Raw genomic sequence first — 19,816 nt, 5'->3', positions numbered from 1 at the left:
TATATTGTCCACAGTCTAGTATTTACATATTTTGCAAATATTCTACAAGCCTCTCCTTACGATAAGCCTATCACATGTTAAATGTTCTTTAACAAATTACGGTTTGTGAGTGTGTGTGTCTGTGTGTGTGTGTGACAGAAAGAAAGAGATCGTGAGAGACTGGTGTAAGTAGATTACTTTGTACTGATGGAGGCTATTCTTGGCCAGCCGTCCAGGACAGTACCATCTCTCCAACAGTGATGATCAGTGAGGGCAGTCATCCATCTCATGCCACCTGTAATGTCATCTATAGTGCATTTGCGATCTAGGACGGTCAATGCAAGTCCACACAAGAGAATAAAAAAAGAATTCTTCCCTTTTCTAGCATTGTGACATTGTCAATGACACCTGATCCTAGCACTGATGTTTGCTTATGATGACAAATGTACCTGTTGGAAGTCACTTTGAATAAGTGAATGAATGAGTGCTAAATATCAACAATGTACATATGCAGAAGACCGACCACACACAGAAGAGTAGAAGACAATTCATGTTATATAACATTTTTTTTATTCATCACTATATATTATGATGTGAGTAGCCTACTACAATGCAAACAATGCTCACCTGGTTTAAAGACCCTCCCCACAATGTGATCATCACCTTGTCAATAAGCCAAAGAAAATCATAATAAACAGTTTCCTGACTCAGAAAAGTTTAAGAAGTTATTTAGTAACATAAATGCATGTATAGACCAAGAACCTTACAGCTGCTTCGTGTTTTAAATTAGCAATCCTTTTGATTCTAAAGCCTACTGCACATATGTCATTTCCACGGTATCTGAAAAATACTGAGGATACAAAAAATAAAAACAATAATTCACAGACATCTTGACACTACCCCCACACCACAAAGACCATGGCACATACTTCCAACTTGAGGAAAAACTCAATATGAATGTAGTTCCAATGCAATTTAGCACATTATATTCACTTGAAGGTTCTTAACCGTATTACTAATATGATTTTTTAAAATATAAATTGAACGCTTCTAAAACCTGTCAATGCTTTGGAATTAGTCCCTATGCAGCTCAATCCTGCCTCTGGTTGTGCTTATTGTGAGTGGGACCCCCAATGGTCCTTATGAGTGCAGATAAATGTGACAGTTTAGCTTCATCGTTGATCGGTTTAACTCCCATCTCTGCATTTGGAAACTAACTCTGCTACAATATGATTTAGTAGGGGCTGGTCTGTTTTGTCAAGTCTAGAGTGATACGCAGGACACACATTACTCTGTTTCAAACAGAACGATGACACAAGACACATCTAATCCATAGAAGGGACACAAATGAAGTGAAATGAACCTGCAACCTTTGTGATAACAATACAACACAGTTTATTTAGAGGATATTTCATTATTTATTACAATGAATACATAATTAGGCTACATATAAAAAAAACTATTGGGCTTGGGTAATACAAGAGCTATATGTGTAGGTGAGTTATAGGTATCCCTGTCACACAAACAGAACAGATGGTCCGATGAAAAAAAAAAAGATGACAATTTGATCAAATTCCTTCAGCTTCTTCCTGACCGTTTTTTTTCTAACAACTGCACAAGACCTCTAATAATAGTGACAGCATCAAAAGGCAAAGTGTGAAACACACTCTCACAGACACAACGCCGCCGCCCCCCCTCACCCCCACAGACAAAGACACACAAACAGACACAAACAGACACACCATGCAGGGAGATAAAAAAACAAAAAAAAACATATAAAGCAAGTCCACAATAATTATCTGGAAGCCACTGTCTGGGTTTGTTGTTTCTGGAGATGGGTGATGATGACTGGCGTTCTCTCCACCTCGCAGGCTGAGAGAGGGAGAAAAAAACGGATGGACGGACGGACTGGAACAAGAACAAACATTGTCCAATCATGGAGAGGTGATCGCCGTCTTCAGGAAGTGTTGGCGGCCATTGTACTAGACGAGACTGGTAGCACTGTAACCAATCGTAAATGGTAAACAAAAACAAAAATAGGAGGAGGAGGAGGAGGAGAACGAAAGATGCCATAAGGAAGAGGGGACAAGGACGTTGGAAGATGACGGCAGTGTGTGGAAGCGCGTGGAGCTTCACTTGCTGGTGACCTTCCCTGCACTGTCACTGCTGGCCTGTGTGGATCCTCCGAATGGATTCATAGCGTTGGTCTCCATGGCCTGGTAGACGAAGAACAGGAAGCCGGCCACCGCACTCAGTAACAGCAGCTTCAGCCACACAGACCGGCCACGCTGCTGCGCCTTGGGGTGACCGGCAGGGGGCGCTGCCAGCCTGGAGGACGGGGGAAGGGCGGTCGCTCTGTGGATGGAGCGGCTCTCTGTGTAGGAGGAGGTGGAGGTGGAGGTGGAGCTCGTCTCTCGGGAGGGACGCAGGAAGGAGCTGTCCGCCCACAGGTCGCCTGACTTCAGGGGCCGTCCGGCCGCGCCTCTGATGGGCCGTCGACAGGTGGCGCTACAGGGAGGAGGAAAGAAAGAAAGAAAGTGAGTGAGTGCGGTCCTGTAGCGAGTGCAAGCGACATTCCACACCTAGTTATCTATCAGATAGTGGTGCCACACAGACACCGTTAAGAGAAGGAATTACATCACAGGGCTGACAAGACAGTGGGTGGCAGGACGCATACCTTTGTGTCTGTGTGTGTGTGTGTGTGTGCGCATTAACACAGCTCACCTGATCCCCGTTGGAGTGTTAGCCTCGTTGGGGAACATCTGCTTGAGAACGTCCCTCTCCTCCACTTGGGGTGTCAGGTCCACAGCTGCAATCTTCTCCACCTGCAGAAAGACCCAGGCACCTTCAACACGGAGGCTGACGCGTTGAGTGTTGACGTTACATGCTTCACTCCAGCGAGTGCCAAAACGACTGAGCCAACTTTTATACAATTGTGGCTTGAGTATTTCATCATCAGGTAACATGGTAACACTAACATTGTAAAGCAACGCCATACGCACTACCTCTCTACCGATCTTTCCAGTGGACTTAGTGGCCCTTCTGCTTGCACCTATTTACCCATGTGTGTATTAGGTGACCACCAGGGGGCTCTGTTGCAGTGCTCTGCCCATGTTCCTGCTACAGTGCTTACAAAACAAAGGGGCCTGTGAGTGCCACTTCACCCCAAAACCACTTATGTCTCGGCCTTCACAGACAGCTGGGTGTATTCTAAAGAAGGTATGGATAAGTCCCCTACCCCAGGCTCCATGGAGAAGCTGGAGGAGGAGCTTCCCTGACCCCTCACAGGGGTCAGAGCCGTGAGGAAAGGAGGGTTTTTCTGCTGCCTCCCCATATGCTGGATATCTGTGAACTCATGCTGTTTCTGCTGAGAGAAAAGGTTGAGTGTGTGTGTGTGTGTGTGTGGTGTGCGTATGTGTATGTGTGTGTGGGTGGTGTTCGTGTTTACGAGGAGGTTAGAGTCCCTTTCACTTCAGCTGTCACAACTGTCCCAAACATAACATTGGACAGCTGCATCATAGGTCCATTCATCACCACAGGCCATATGCTCAGAACTATACCACGTGTAACCCAAACACAGTGAGATGCAACACCACCACCACCACAACAGATGCTCTTATCCACCTCCAAGTTCATACAGTACGAGTGCAACCTCGACCAAACGTGTGTGAAGAGACCAAACATGGATAGAGTAAATCTGATTGGATATACTTTACCAGAGTAAAATGATTGGACGGTGAGCCGAGCTGGGGGGAGAGAGACAGGAGAGACGCCTGCTTCTTCTGGACGTGAGGCAGTGGAGTGTGTGAGACAGGAGTCACAGCGCCGGAGGCTGAGGAGTCTCGTCTGGCATGTGAGACGGGCGTCACAGCACTGAGGGTGAAGGAGTCCCGTCTGGTCAAATGAGGCAGGGACGGGGGCTTGGACTGTCTGGGGGCCAGGATTGGAGTGACATCCTGAAGCCCACCCTTTAACTAAGAGAGGGGCAGACTGGATCAGAGTCCTTCTGACCAACGACCATCATGTGTAGATGATCTAAGAGTGAACTAGGAATTTTGTTCTTGTTTTATTCTACCTTAATTAGGCCCCTACGGTACTTTCTTTTATATTACTACCCAATCTTTTCAGTCTGTAAAGCGTCTTTGAGTGTCTAGAAAAGCACTATATACGTTTAATGTATTATTATTATTATTCAGAAGTATTACTGAGTGATATGTACACACCAGAGTCCCTATTTTGAGGGGTCTAATGCTTTGGCAACTTTCTGTTGATCAGGTTCCTGAGATGAAGACATGAGTATGAGACAAGAGAGGAGGTTCAAGTCAAATAGACCCCAGGGTGTCCTATAGACTAACAGCAAGAGCGGAGTGACATCAACCCAAATAATGATCACAATCGCCGGCAAACAAACAAACAAAAACATAACACCCAGCTAAAAGTGAGCTCCAGTGTAGGAACCTGTAGCACGAATGATTTAACCCCTTTTAGCAACAAACAAGAATAGCTTATAGCACTAGGTTTGTGTGTGTTCAGTAGCAGACAAGGGCAAATGCAAACCTCTGTAAACGCAGTGTTGAGCAGCGAGTGCAGCTCACGAGAAGGAGCTTTTTCCAGTGTAAGAGGAAGACCAACGTCCTCTTCACAGAGCTACAGGTCACACACACACACACACACACACACACACACACTTCTTCTTCATAATAACCAGGAGAACAGCAACTTGCCCATACATTTCCCTCACTACCCAGTGAACTAGTGAGCGAGGACCAGAGAAAGCACCTTCCTGTGGGGCTGCCAGGGGGAGAGAGGGAGGTGGGAGCTCTCATGAGCTCTGGAATCATCCCTAAGGCTGTAGGTCTTCACTGGGGGCCCGCTGGGTCCGGGGCTCCTGTACCCTTCCCTCAGTGGACGGGGGAGGGCTCTATCAAGGACAGACTGAGGAAGCTACAACAGGACAGACAACCGAACCAGCGTGGATGTTCAAACGGCTCAAAACATCATCGTGGGAGACAAAGGAAATGTAACAGGCAATACAAAATGTAATAGCCAATAAAGCATGGTGAGTGCCAATAGGAGCAGAAAAAACAACAACCCTAACCTTCATGTTCCAATGACCAAGAAACACCACTGTGATACATCATAAATCATCCATACGTATATGATCTGCAACATAAACATTTTTCATACCCGTCCATCTCACCAATTCTTCCCCAAGTCCACCAGTGACAACAACAACAACAACAACCCAAGTGCATCCCATCACCTGAGCCAGGAACCTAAAGCTACCGTGGTCAGTCTAGGTGAGAGAGTGGGGGCCTCCTGGTGACCCCTCCTAGTGGAACCAGGCTGGGCTCGACCGGGCGGTAAAGGAGAAGGTTTAGACGGCGCTGTGTCTTCCAACCAGGATTCCTACAAGTTTCAACAAGTCAAATTTAAGATCTTTTAAGACCTTTTTTAGACCTCCTTGTATAGAATTGTATCCCTATTCGCAACACCATGTGATAGCTTTTTGTCATCCTCCAGGTGATGAAATTAGGGATTTCACTGCCAGTGAAATCCCTAATTTCACATACAGACAAAAAAGGAAGCGAAATGGCATTTTTGGGGTTCCAGCTTGATTAATTTCCGCGTAAAGAGATGTGGTCGGACTGATTTCCTTGCAGGATCTCGGTTTTAAGATCTAGCACCTAATTTTTAGCCTGAATAGCTGAAATTTGCTACCTTTTTAGCCCTCATAGATCGGATTGCTGGATATTAGACTTTAAGGCTTTTTAAGACCAGCGCGGGAACCCTGTCCAACAGAGGCCTTAGGGGTTCCTTGGGGACTGCCTGGGACATGACAGAGGTGAGATGCTTGAAAGAAGAAGCAGGCGATGATTTGCTGAGGGAAGGCAGGTTGGCTGAGTCCCTAGTACCTTGGTCTGTACGTCTCTGGGAGCAGCAGGAATAACCACATCAGCAGCTGAGAACTCAGAGATGTCCTGTAGTGGGAGGTAACGGAGGCAACAGGAGTGAAAACCTTTTCCACACGGAGGCACGGAGAGGCCTGTGCATTTGAGCAGACAATGGCACCAGGTGATGTGATGAAAGAGAACACTGACTATCAACCTTGTGCGGGAGGCCTGTGTTTGACATGCTAACCCCTCTTCTCCAGTGCACACCCAGTGGTGTAGTCTACGTGATACGCAGGACTACGCTGTATACCCACTAGGAAAGGCCAAGGATTTCATATACCCACTTAAAAATGTGTGAGGATTAGGGTTGGGTACCGTTTGGGTTTTATCCGGTACCGGTACCTAACCGATACTTTAAAAACGGTACCGGTACCAAAACGGTACTTAATTCGGTACTTTTGATTTTTTAAAATGACATATAATAACACGGTCGACAACATTAAACAGCTTTTCACTTTTTTATTGCTGAGGCACAATATATATTAGTTAAATATACACTCAAATTAAAATAAATGAAAATAAAACTCCTGAGCCTTGGGGACTCCATTAAGCTGGGGGTGCCTATCGTTGGTACTGATGTCGAATACGAGTACACACTTGTTCGGCAGCCCCTCAAGGACATCAGAATATTCTTAGAAAAGGGATCTAGTGAAGAGGCCTGCATAGCCCCCAGAACCAAGAAGACCAAGAGGAAATATAACTCTGATGAACTGGAGCCCTCCACCTCGTCAAAATCCAAACTATGTTGCCGCTCAGCTACTACAACTCCCCTCCCCCTCTCTGGTCCATGACACATGACGATTCATTTTTCAGACACAGTAGTAGGATAAGGACAGTACCCGAATATCAAGAGATCCCCGATCATGTTGTCCACCTCGCAGAGACGCAGCCACACATCCGCACTACGTCATCAACAGACGCGTCGAATCCTGGAGTGCACTGTCCAATCAAAGGCTTGCGTTCGTAAACTCGCTCTGAGAGCGTCGCAGCGCACACTGGGCCCGACGTCATAAGGGGAGCAAGTCATTTGATTGGACAGAAGGCATTCCACGAGTGGTGATCAGAATTCCAGAACGAGTTTACAAACGCACCCATAAGTCGAGCGTCGCGTTACGCCAACCCGCTAGCGGAAGTTGCTATTAGCAACCTTCTCGTTATCCTTCCGTACTCGCTGCTTTCACTGAGTGGAAATTTAACAGGCGATGTGACGTCGAGTCACCAGTTGACAGTGAAAAGTACCGAAATGAGGCACCGAAATCTCCTTTGCGATTCGGTACGGGTACATACCGAATGTAAAGTAACCGGTACCTACCGGTACCGATTTTCGGTACCCAACCCTAGTGAGGATACGTAACAGCATTTTGTGACAGAACTTTCACTTTCATTCATAAAATTCACCCTGTCTGTGTTACGAAGCACTTGAATTTTGGACCATTGGAATTGACTATAGCATCATAAACCATCAAAGGGGGGAGATGCGACATGAAATGTCAAAATGCAGCACTATCATGCACAGATCAGCCTTATAACATGTAATGTTGTTAGACAGGGAGCGCAAATTTATTTTGATGGGGTTCCGAAATGAACGATATGAGGCTGGGAGGGAAAAATCACAGTATACCCACTAGAAAAAACTAGACTACACCACTGTGCACACCATCAACCCAGAGTAACAGACTGAGTATGGGATTACAGTATCATCGCTGGCAGGGGCGGTGTGGTCCACTCTATGAGACAACCTCCTCGACTTCCTCTTCACTTTCCGAAGAGGTTGCTCCTCCTCCTCCTTCTTCTCCTCCTCCTCCTCCTCCTTATCCACTGGTTTATCCATCTGCACACACTCACACACACCATTTCAGCATAAGCGCCCTTAACGCCTATTCCCAAAATATTTTGACACCAGGGCCAATGCTTGAGCAGTTAGACAAGGGTTCTATCCATTTGCAAAAGCTTGAGTGAACCAGGTGAACATACACGTTTTCAACACCAGGGGGAGCACCGACCAAAGTTACATAAAGAGAAAACGGTGGTTTTAAAATCAAACCCCATGAAAAATGTTTTATTTTAATTTTTATAATATACAGCTATACTAAATATAAGACTATGACTTTGACCTTTTCCCAATTGGTTTGTATGTACAATTGTTGAGTATTTAGCCTCAATTCATTTGATAAATGATTGAATTGCACAGCAAGAGCTGGTAGAAATAACACAACAGTCTATTGTAAAACACCCTCATAAGGCGGTCAGATGTAGAGGGAAGATAACTGAAACATTGTAGTAAAGCAGGCTTGTAGTATGGACCCTTTGAGTTTGTAAACAGGGTGCTGCTTAGGTTAAACTAGCACAACAATAGGTAATAATAAGGAGGTTAATTCGATTATAAGGAGCTTTCGACCTAAGGGGGTGCTCTTGAGCTGGGTGGGTCTCTTAACTAGACAACAATATTGTCAAGAAATTACCTGATTGGAGACACAGGGGCACACCTCCCCACACCCATGAGCAAAAGCTTATTTGGCAAATGTTTGTTCGCCTTAAACAAAGGACAGTGTCATCTAATGAAATTAGAAATCGCTTAACGTTATATCATGAACCATACATTCAGCATTCAAGCTACAATTTGTGAAAAAGTAGTGACAATAGCTCAGTAGTATCTTAAAGGAAAAAAAAACAAAAAAACAATAGCGAACAGGAACTGGGCTTTAAAGGACCAGGAAGTAGGTTGGCTGGAAATCTGCCCCCTCTGGCACCCGTGACTAAATTCAGTTTGAAGTTCCAAACATCCTCCCTGATAATAATAATAATAATTATATAACCCGAAATGGACCTGCAGTGTCGACCATTAGCTGGTGTGTTTCTGCTGTTCACGTGATTTGAGGAGGCACCAGAGAAAGAAAGACGAAGGTTGGTGAGATCCACTTCCAGAGGAAGGCCCTGGCAGTAACAACATGTTTACATACAAACCGAGTGCTGCACTCGACACGCTTTTCGGGGGGTGAAAAACAGCTTTGATAAATGAAATATGTATTTCAAGGATCTCATTCCCTGACAGCTACAGATTAAACATATTACAACCATTAGGAAGCGTGAAGGGCACATTTAAATGTCTGAGTAAGAGGGAGAGAAAGAAAGAGGGAGAGAGAAGGCGGTGAAAAGGAGTAGAGGCAGCCGAGAGAACTCAAGCTAATCCAAGTCATGTGGTCACTCCTGAAATCAAAGCCTGTTGCTCTAACTCACAGACAGACAGAGAGAGAGAGAAGGGGGGGGGAGAGAGGGTTCAAATAGACACGGTTGGATCTCTGTTTTCCACCCCCGTGTAATTTCTACCCTTACAGCATTCTCATAAAGGACACACTTCCTCTGTCTCAAGGATAACAGACACTTGTTTAATCAACAACAGCTGTGCCTCATGCTATAGCTCTGAAGAAGGTCTCTTTCTCTTTGCCAAATGTGTAGAAATGTTGAGGTTGGAATCCTAATTTTAAGGTCTGTGCATCATGCGTAACTAATAAGGTAAATTCACCATGTATACTGTATGTATAATGTTCTGTATGTATAATGTTCTGGAGCTTTAAGCGCGTATCAGACTGTTCGTATTAGTGACCTTGTGGTGAGAGTGTCCGCCCTGAGATTGGACTATTTGGGGGTTGATCCAAGGCCTAGTCATACCGAAGGCTTTAAAAATGGGACCCAAATGCCTCACTGCTTGGCACTCACACTTGGGTTGGAGGCCCAGCGACAGGCTAGCGACCTGTCCATCAAGCCGCCTCAGGCTACAGAAACAGGAGCAGTGTTTCCCATCCATAGACGAGATTGTGGCGGACCGCCATCGTCTAATTTGTCCCGCCATAGTCTCATAACGAACTGAAAGTATTTTTAGTGCATTTTTAACATTTCTTTTAGCACTGTTGTGGAAAGTGTTCAAGCAGGTTCACGGAAAGGCCGAAGCTAGAGCGTTTTCGCTCAATAAGGCTTACTTACTCTTTCACTGTACATGAGATTATCCCAACAATAAGAAAATGGAGGATGTGGTCCTGTGGTAGGACAACGAGTGGACCTACCCTGTTGTGCTGGCTGCTGCGTGTTCTGGTGGTGACTGGGACCTTCGCTCTGCTCCTCACAGGCCGCTCCACCACAGGCACAGGCTCTGGTTCTGGTTCTGGCTCAGGCTCTGGTTCTGGTTCTGGGACTACAGTCTCTGACAGACAACATCATACCCAGTGTTAGATTCAATCATCATCAAAACTATCCAATCAACATTATACTCAGTGTTAGATTCAATCATCCTAAAATGTATCCAATCAAAACTTTATCCTCTTGTCCTTAGGGCCAATCCCAATTCCCTTTTCTACCCCTATGGCTCGTTTTCGAGTGTCACTCGATTCGAAGGCAAGGCCTTCGAACACGTCACAAGCCCTACCCCTTGAAATCTAAGCCCTATGAATTGGGACAGCCCTTCACGGCGCCTACGTCATCAACAGTGGTTTAGACGCGGTACGGGTGACGCGTTGTGTTGCCGGCGAATTCTCACATCTCGCAATGCCTTCTTCAGCTGTGTTTATTTCTGTTGCGTGTGCTATAAGCATCTATTTTCGTTTGTTATCAACACACTGTAGTGTTTAGACGTTCCTTTTTTAGTCTCTTCCGTCAGCGATGTCTTTTTTGTGGACATCGCAATAATGACAATGAATTTAATGACAATGAATGACTCCAACCAAAACAACCAGTCCATCAGTAGTCATAAAGCGTTGTCCAAAAATCACGTTACCAAGCGCCTTTCTCAGAACAATTCGTCGTCTAGAATCCAAAAATCAATCCATCATAGTGGTGGTCAAAAACGTAGAAAGAGGATCTCTTGGGGACGCGGCCACATTTGCCCGTGAAGGAGAGATGACAAATAAGCGGAAACATTTCTCAGTAGAGTCGAACGGTGATAGATCATCATCCTTTACGCGTATCCTTAACTGTAGTTACATTTCTCGTGTCATATGCCATTAGACATGGAAATATGTCAATGCGCGGCTGTCATGCACAAATCAGCTTGTAGCGTTAGACACACAGCACACAGCACATCGGCATGATAACGTTTTGTTGTTGTTGTGCTTGTTATAAAGAAAAGGTCTATAATGCATTGAAATGAATGATACAACCCATTAATAATATTACATAATAACAACTGCTCGGATTAGATTGCGGGTGGAAATAGGTCAAAATGCGCATCATGTACAACAGCCGAACGTTTGATAGATAACTTTACATATGTGTACCATCATCCGCTGTCAAACGCCACAGGTAATCATTGATTTATGATTGTACATCTCTGAAATGCTCGACTGTCATGCAGCGTTGCGTTACTGTAACGTTAGACACAGCACCGACATAAAAGCGATTTTTGGGTTATGCGTGTTATAAATAAAAGGTCTATAATGCATTGTAATGACATTAAACTAAGACAATGAGATGGTTATCATAATTTTTCAAATCTTTATTAATAAGTAATTACAGAGAATTAAAATGACATTTCCGCATTGAATAGAGCGACATAAGATTTCTGTAGATGATTCGCAATGCATCCTGGTATCAAGGGGTAGCGTACCCCTAGCCCTTCGAAGCTAGTGTGGTCCTGGAATCGCTCGAAACGAAGTAATAGTTAGCCCTCCCCCTTACCCCTAGCCCTCGATGAAATATGAATTGGGACAGCCCTCCCCCTAAACGTGAACGCGCAAATCGAGCCATAGGGGTGAAAACGAAGGGCTAGGGGTGAATTGGGACGGGCCCTTAATCCTTATTGTTGGGGACAAGAATAAGAATGAACACACGATTGCTACACAGAAGAAAGCTAAACATTATTTTTTGTTTACGAAGTTGAATCTAGCACGTTTAAGTCACAAGCCAAAGATCCTCACTCCAGGTCCTGGAAAGCCACATTGCTAGAGGCTTCTGCTCCAGCTGGGACAACAATCTGGATCCAATGAAGCTCTCCAGGACCAGGATTATGCATCACTGGCATCACCCATGAATATAAATATAGGACCAAACTCCTGGCCATCATGGGCAATCCCTCCCATCCCCTACATGACACTGTGGCAGACCAGAGAAGCTCCTTTAGCAACAACTATGGGTGTGTTCTCACTAGAACATTAGCTTCACTTGGAATCGGAGGTTAGGGTTGGATAAAATTCGCTTTGCTCTGTGTCGTTTGGAGCTGTGAGAACGGGCATTTGAAGTCACTCCCGGAGCAAACAACCGACAGATGCTCTGCTTGAAAAGGGTGGTTTCGCTCCGGTTAGAAACGTCGCATCGAGGCTGTCCACAGGAAAACAACAGCGCATGCGTGTTGAATTGGATAAGAGCGGGACGAACGGGCAATTTTCTAATTTTCTGACCAATCAACTACCACGTCTGTTGCTTCGATTGCGTATGTTACTTCGTTTACATAAAGGGCTGTGAGAACGCATATCAGACAAATAATTTATGCAACAATGTTGCAAACTCATCCACTTGCTCCGGGTCCTGATTCAGACTTTCATGTGAGAACATGACCTGAGTATCACTGGCATCACCCATGAATATAAATATAGGACCAAACTCCTGGCCATCATGGGCAATCCCTCCCATCCCCTACATGACACCGTGGCAGACCAGAGAAGCTCCTTTAGCAACAGACTACTACAACTATGTTGCACTAAGGAGTGCTATAGAATAGGGGCGGCTGTGGCGCAGGAGGTAGAGTTGCCGTCTACTGATCGCAAGGTTGGCAGATCGGCGGTTCGAGCCCCGGCTGGCCACATGTCGAAGTGTCCTTGGGCAAGACACTGAACCCCAAAATTGCTCCCAGTGAGCAGGCCAGCGCCTTGCATGGTAGCATGCCGCCATTGGTGTGTGAATGGGTGAATGAGAGGCCGTTGTAAAGCACTTTGGATAAAGGCGCTATATACGTCAGTCCATTTATCTTTTCTGCCTGCCGTAATAACACTGTACAACTCCTCCTCTGGCTGGCCCGATCTGGGTGACCAGGGTCAGGCTGGAGGATGTTAAATCATACCTACTATATATAAGGTCCCAGATGGCTATTGGTCTATCTTTATTTTGTATTTCTATCTATTTTATTCAGCCTATTATGCAATTGTCACTTTATTTTGTTGTTGTTTTTGTGGTCTGAGCTGCTATAATGCCTGAATTTCCCCTCAGGGATCAATATCTATCTATCTATCTATAGCCGTTCTCTGGGTATGGTATAATACCTTCTTCCTTGTCGCTGTAGCGGTCTGAGTCAGAGTTGCCGTTGTGGTTGCTGTCTATCTCCGTGGTGACAACAGAAGGGGCCACAGGCTCTGGAGGCCCCTGGTCCAACAGCTTCTGGAGCTTCCTCTCATACAGCGTACGAGTAGAGGCTGGCAGAACAACACAAATTACATTTTATGTGTAATTCAATCGAGTTCAGCTTTATCTATCGGGGACAATTTAGAATCGACCCCCTGGGCACTTAATGCAGTATAGATCTGAAAGGATTGGATAGGTTTACAAAAGACTGTACTACTACCACTACTCTGATAACCTAGGTGTAATTTTCACCACATTGCTTTCTCCTATTAAGTTTTACATGCTGTAGTGGCTAGGCATGAGCATGGTGGTTTTCTACAGACAGACTCACCCACGATGGGCCCAGCGTTGACCCCATACTTCAGAAGCTCGTCCTTCAGGCCCTCGCTGGTCAGCTCAGTCACATCCAGGTCCTCTGGCCGAGGCTTGTCTGTTTTCCTTGTGGCTTTCTGTGAAGAGGTGGCAGAGCTGTAATTAGTGTTTTTTTAAGTTTCAGCCCCAATCATATTTTTTATTTTATTGGATAGAGATAGTGAAGATAGACTGGGAAGTAAGGCACGTCAGTAGGGCATGGGCCGGATACAAATCCATGCCGACATGGGCATAATATGTGTGCACTGTAGACCGTGGTGCTAGACTACTGGACTACCTCAGGCCACACGCTTGTGTTTAAAGGTGAACCTTTAAGTGCACTATAAATAAGTAGGGATGTCCCGATCCCATTTTTTCACTACCGATACCGATACCTGGGCTTCAGGTATCTGCGATACCGATATCAATCCGATATTTGTATTTATTGTTTTACTCCTGAATAATAACAAATACTTCCCCAGTATATAGTCCACAACAACAGTTGGCTATTAAAGACTGCCAGCCTTTATTCAAGCAACAGAAACAGTACTCTGCAGTACTCAGTGACCAACTGGTTAAAACAATTTAAACAGCAGCATTCAGCATAGTAGAAAAAAAAGAGTTACTGTCTGATTTCTAGTTTTAGTGCCTTCAGGTTTTTATTCTATTTATCTTCTCTTACAAATGGCAAATCAATTATAGGACCCTTTTTGCAGAGTCGAAGGGGTGACAACAATATCTGGTTTTCGTTTTTTAAAAGTTTTAAAATACCCAGTCGATATAATATACAACAGTTTAACGATCACTAAATACGTACTCTCGTTTTAGGACGTGTTCAAAAGCAAGGACTGTGTGTTCATCTAGTTATGTGTAGGTATGTGTTTTTACCGTGTCCATGTTCTCTCAGCAGGTTGTGATGATCTAAAAACGCAGTTATACGTTCCTAGCGATGTTCCGCTGTTAGCAGCGTTTGTTGTTGTTGTTTGATCAGAGTCACTTTTCTCCTGTCGCATTCTGAATGCACCAACATTCAAATACTCATGTCGTCTTGATTTTTTTTCCGATTTCAATGTATGACGCATAATTTGAAAGCTTACAATCTGTAGTTTCAGAATATGTAAATAACCGAAAAATTACTTAAGCAAATGGTTTATGATTTCACCAGCTGGCATCATGACATTGTCAGACTCCTTACACACAGGTAGCTACTAGCCAACTGTCATGCACGCGACCACTGACTACCCAGTGTTTCCTCTACATGCATTTCATCGTGGCGGACCGCCACGATGGAATTTCCTCCGCCACCATTCAGATTTCTCAACCCAAAAAAAAAAAAAGATTTAGGCCGCTTTTCAGACCTTCACAGCGCTAGACACACCCACAAGCGCTGAAACTGGACCAGTCCGTGTGTGTCGCGAGTATTGAACTTGAGGCTGCGTTCGTAAATTCGCTCTGAGAGCCCCGGAGCGCACACTGGGTTCAACGTCATAAAGGGACCAAGTCATTTGATTGGACAAGAGGCATTCCGTGAGTGCTGATCAGATTTCCAGAGCGTATTTACGAACGCGCCCTGGCTGTCACCCGAACACCGCGAGCTAGCGTAGTGTAGTGTAGTATAGGATGCGTAGTGCAGTGTAGTGTAGGATGGAGAGAGAGAGGAGAAGCCTCTCTATGTGTTACCTATGTCCAGTGTACTAGAACCACTCTAACAGGAGTGTTTGTCCGTGAATAACACCGGCTATGCCCGGGGTAGAAACACAAGACTATAGCTGGATAAGGTCTACAGGTCTACACGGTCATTTTAAGCCGTCGACCAGCCCTCTACGACCACGGGAAGTCATGTTAAAAGTGAAGATACTTCTGTTAAACTAAGCTAAGCTAAACATCGCTAATCGCTAACTCCCTCCTGGGCTTAAAGTGACAAGTAATAACGTTGTGAAAAAAAACGTCAGATCAGTGTTTTTGTTTTTATTGACAACGGAATTACATGCTGGAAAAACATGCAGACACTCGAGTTTTGGCTGAAATTACGTCGTTGTTTTGAGCGCGCGTGCGCGTTCCATGCGCGTGCACGCGAAAAAATCGCGGGCGCGCGCTGCGCGCGCGCGGTCAGCACTACCCGCCACCATTGTAAAAATTCCTGGAGGAAACACTGACTACTGTTGTCATCACGTGAGTGACACTGAGATCGCGAGCCCCAGATCGCTGCCTATTTTTTTTCCTGTGCGATCTGCGATCCAGCATTCAGGTCCAATATCGCAGCGATATGCGATATCAATATCGGAACATCCCTATAAATAAGGCTTGATTTGCTGGTCGTGCAATAGCTTGTCTGAACTTAAACTAAGCCTTGCTTGTGAAACCGGCCCTAAATATCTTTTGTATTTTTAAATCATGATTCCATAAAGCACACAAGTCTCAACGCATTGAAAGGCAATGCAAAAACTGAAATGATTAAGTGACCTGTAGGTTGAATCATCGTTTTAAATAAGTTGTTGCTTAAGGTAACACCAACGATCTCAAACCTGCTTAACAAGTTCCTAATCACACCTATATCCGATTGAAGCAGCAGAGCTGAGTTAACTACCTCCTAACAGAGCCTACACTGTTTGGGAATATGTCTACGTGCGTTTAATCAGCAACACCAATATTAAGCCTACCTCATGCATGGGTCCCTAGACAGATAGGCTACACACACATGCATGACAGCCCCCCCCCCCGCCCCTTGGAGTATGTCTGCCTTTGCCTGCAGACGAAGGGATTTCCTCCATTATTCTACTCAAGAAATACCACGGGAGAGAGGAACAATAGGTTCCTACACACAGCCTACTACTCCACGCTGTAGGCTAACCCATCATCAAAGGGAGTAAACAACTAGCCACCCCCTCACAATCCTACAGGAAATTACACTGTGTTTGAAGTGCACTCCTCTCAGTGGAGCGTCTGTTTGAACATGACATGCCCTCACTCAGTCTCCTCCCTCAACAGCAGAATCAGAATCAAGTTTATTGTTGCATCCCATTATACAAATATAAGAGAGTAAAATTCTTCAGTAGCTCCACGTTGCAGCAACAAGACTATGGTGCAGTCTTACCACAGAGACTCACAGTGAAGGTTTTTTTCTTTCTTCCTGTCTACATTATCTCTTCGTTTGAGGCAAACACACGTGTCATGGCAACATGATGTAGCCAAGCTTATCTCCACCATATGGAAATCATGCTGAACACTAAATAGGAAACCATATAGCCTACTGTATCTCTGGATAAACGTTAAGTAAATTGGCAATATATTTTATCCAACTACTACACTGTGTCTCAGTCCAACGTGTACAAGTTTGAACACTAGACCTGTAATTTGACAACAATGACGCAAGTGCTAAACTGTCCTGCCACATTGCCCCTGTCCTGAAACACTGCCATAATTCCACATTGCCTCTGCCCTGAAACACTGCCATATCGTTCTCCATTCACGCTGTCCTGAAACACTGCCATATAGTTCTCCATTCACGCTGTCCTGAAACACTGCCATAGCTCTTCATTCCATGGGACATGTGATAAGTGGGAGAAAAAGGGGGGGGGAGAAGATAAAAAAAAAGATAGGGAAAAAAGAGAAAGAATCCCAGACAGAGGGTGGATTGATCCATCCCTTTACTACGAGACTCCTCACTGTTGGTCCTCAGTAGAGTGGTTCTGGAACAGAGCCCGAGGATTTCAGAATCACAGCATTCCAATGAAGGAAACGAAGGAGAAGAAGAAAAAAAGACCTCTCTTACTCCCCTGACCACACCCTTACAGTTTAAAAGGCATATTTGAGCTCTGAGCTCACGGCCAGGCCCAGGGCCTTCTAATCAGAACAGCTTTGAGGCTTGTAGGGGTTTGTGTATGTCATGAGGTGAACTTTGCATCAACGCAGTGTTGGACAATATGAATTAGAGCAAATCTCATGACCGTCTACGTCTAGATTCCCATAATGCTCTCACAATGGTTGGATGTTGTTTTCGTCCTGACATGGAGCCAGAGAATGTGGCGCTTGATGACATAATAATGTGAACCTAGTGATTGCATCGGGTGGCTTTATGGGTGAACGAAAACTCCCAAAACAAACTGCTAAACTGTGAATTACAATGGTGTGCGTTTGGTGAACCGACATTTGGAGTGTGATTGTTTTCATATTTGTGGTCGTCGTGACCGCTGCACTGAAATGCTTCATACCAAACCTCACCACAACTTCCCACAATGGCATTCAACCGTTGAATCTTCACCTAACAAAACAAGAGTGAGGAGGGAAAAAAAAGAAAAATTCTAAACATGCCAGAAGTTTTCTTCCCAAAAGTATTGTGTTTGATAGTTCTTCTGTGAGTAAAAATATGTCTGTTGAATAGTCTCCATGTGCCAGCCAGTGTATGTTTGCCTTAACTGCTCCCTAACCTTTATCAGTAGGTTAGAATCACACATACACACCAGGGTTTCAGGTTACACAGAGACAGATCAGAAATGCTCTACCCTCCCTAGTACAATGAAAGCCTGCCTACAGATTACACATCTGTGCGGTTGCAGTCTGAGCACGCATTCCTCTTCCTGTGAAACTATTTCCTCAATAAAGAGACCAAACCCAGTAGGAAAACAGCCCCATCCGCACCAGGACTTACACTTTCAGTTTCCCTAAAAGACATATTGTTAATGCAACTCAAAGACCAATCTCTCTTGGGAGAGAGAGGTGGGGGGGGGGGGGGAGAGAACAATGTATTTATCACTTCTGTGTCACATTAGGCCTACATTAAACCAATGACACTCTCATTAGGCTTTAGGGTTAGGTACTACGCATGCCTACTATACCGACAAAGATGGCTCCATGCTGCCAAACCCAACCTGACTGTTGCAGCCAGTGTTTACTTGTTGGGTGGGAGAAAACAAAGTGATGTATCGGTTTACTGTTCACACCTCCCAATAAACCTGAAAGGGTTTTTGTGTTCTCTAATCTAAAGTACAAGTAACCTAGGTTTGACTCCAATTCAATGTTTAACTAAACAGGCAAGACAAGACTCCTAGTGGCATTGCACACAGGTGGATTTAGCGGCATGTCAGTCATGCATAACCTGCACTTTTACCTAATAACATGCTCAGATCATCTGAAAGAACAAATACAATTTATGCAAGAGAATGCTTATTTATACATATTACGCCTAGAAAACATAATGACATCCGTTTATCAGACTTCCCAGGAGAATACATGACTGTGAAGGCAGGGGAAAGCAACGAGCCAACAGCTGCTACAAACTTGACGATCGTTTGCAAACACTTAAATTCAACATCCTTCCATCTAATGACACTGACATTGCCGTAAGCCAGCTGTGCCAGCGACGTTTCTCTACTAGTTTTAAGCGGGAACTTTCGACTACCGCTCGGAATACAGCCATTTGCTGGCTTGGTTTCATCATTTACAACATAGATGAGTCTCGCTAAAATTAAAAAAAGGTCGTGGCATTTAGCTTGGCACGTTTCTACAAGTCCAAAATCAAATTGCCAAAATATATTACACCAACGAATAGTAACGCACGCCCTATTGGATAACACGAACGAATCAAAGATTCATTCAGAGGGCCATCAAGCAGAGCAAAAAAAAAAAAAAAGTACATTGATCAGAAAACAGCAGTTCTGGCTAGCTAAGTACTACAATCTTTTAATGTTACATTGAATGGGTTTTTGCAGTAGTTGCATGGGAGGAATGGAACGTCCATCAAAGTTGCAACAATGTATCAGAGGCACACTAGCACCCATCAAAAGTTGGTACAATATTTCACCCAAACTCACCCTGCCCGAACGACTTCTGTTGGAGACCACTGGTGTTGGCAGCTCCTCGTCACTCGAAAAGGCGTCTAGAGTCGCGTTTCTCTTGTTCTGCACGGTCAAGTTCTTCAGATAAAGCTGCACATACACATCTTTCCTCTGGTCTCCATTCGGGAGAGCCACGTCGTTAGCCAAAAGCTCACTCTTTAGTTTATCTTTGGTGAGAACAGACGGGTCGTCGAGGTATTCCGGCATGTCTGCTGGCTGCTGTCGTGCTGAATGCAAAAAGGGAGCCGTCGCTAACCCCGATAACAACAAAATGAAGTAGTTCGCGATGGAGCGTTTGTCTAATTGGCTAACAGCGCCTCTTGTCGGACTAAATCCGTAGAGCAAAAAACGGGCAACCCGAACACACCACTTGCT

The 19,816-nt window shown here is 44.8% G+C and overlaps 1 protein-coding gene across 1 annotated transcript; it reads right to left on the bottom strand.

The window, feature by feature from the left end:
* Nucleotides 1-1,823: 1,823 nt before the first annotated feature.
* On the bottom strand, nucleotides 1,824-19,648 carry tmpoa (thymopoietin a; the record flags this gene model as incomplete). The annotated part of the gene is made up of 6 exons (XM_080537920.1): nucleotides 1,824-2,487; nucleotides 2,704-2,804; nucleotides 9,995-10,131; nucleotides 13,178-13,327; nucleotides 13,588-13,705; nucleotides 19,418-19,648. The coding sequence occupies 6 exons, from the start codon at nucleotides 19,646-19,648 to the stop codon at nucleotides 2,112-2,114; spliced, it is 1,113 nt and encodes a 370-aa protein (XP_080394046.1). The 3' UTR covers nucleotides 1,824-2,111.
* Nucleotides 19,649-19,816: the final 168 nt, after the last annotated feature.

This window comes from Nansenia antarctica (genome assembly GCF_963989245.1).
Source record: "Nansenia antarctica genome assembly, chromosome: 8".
NCBI lineage: Eukaryota > Metazoa > Chordata > Actinopteri > Argentiniformes > Microstomatidae > Nansenia > Nansenia antarctica.
Note: the sequence above shows the minus strand (reverse complement) of the source record. Positions and strands in the feature narration are given on the sequence as shown.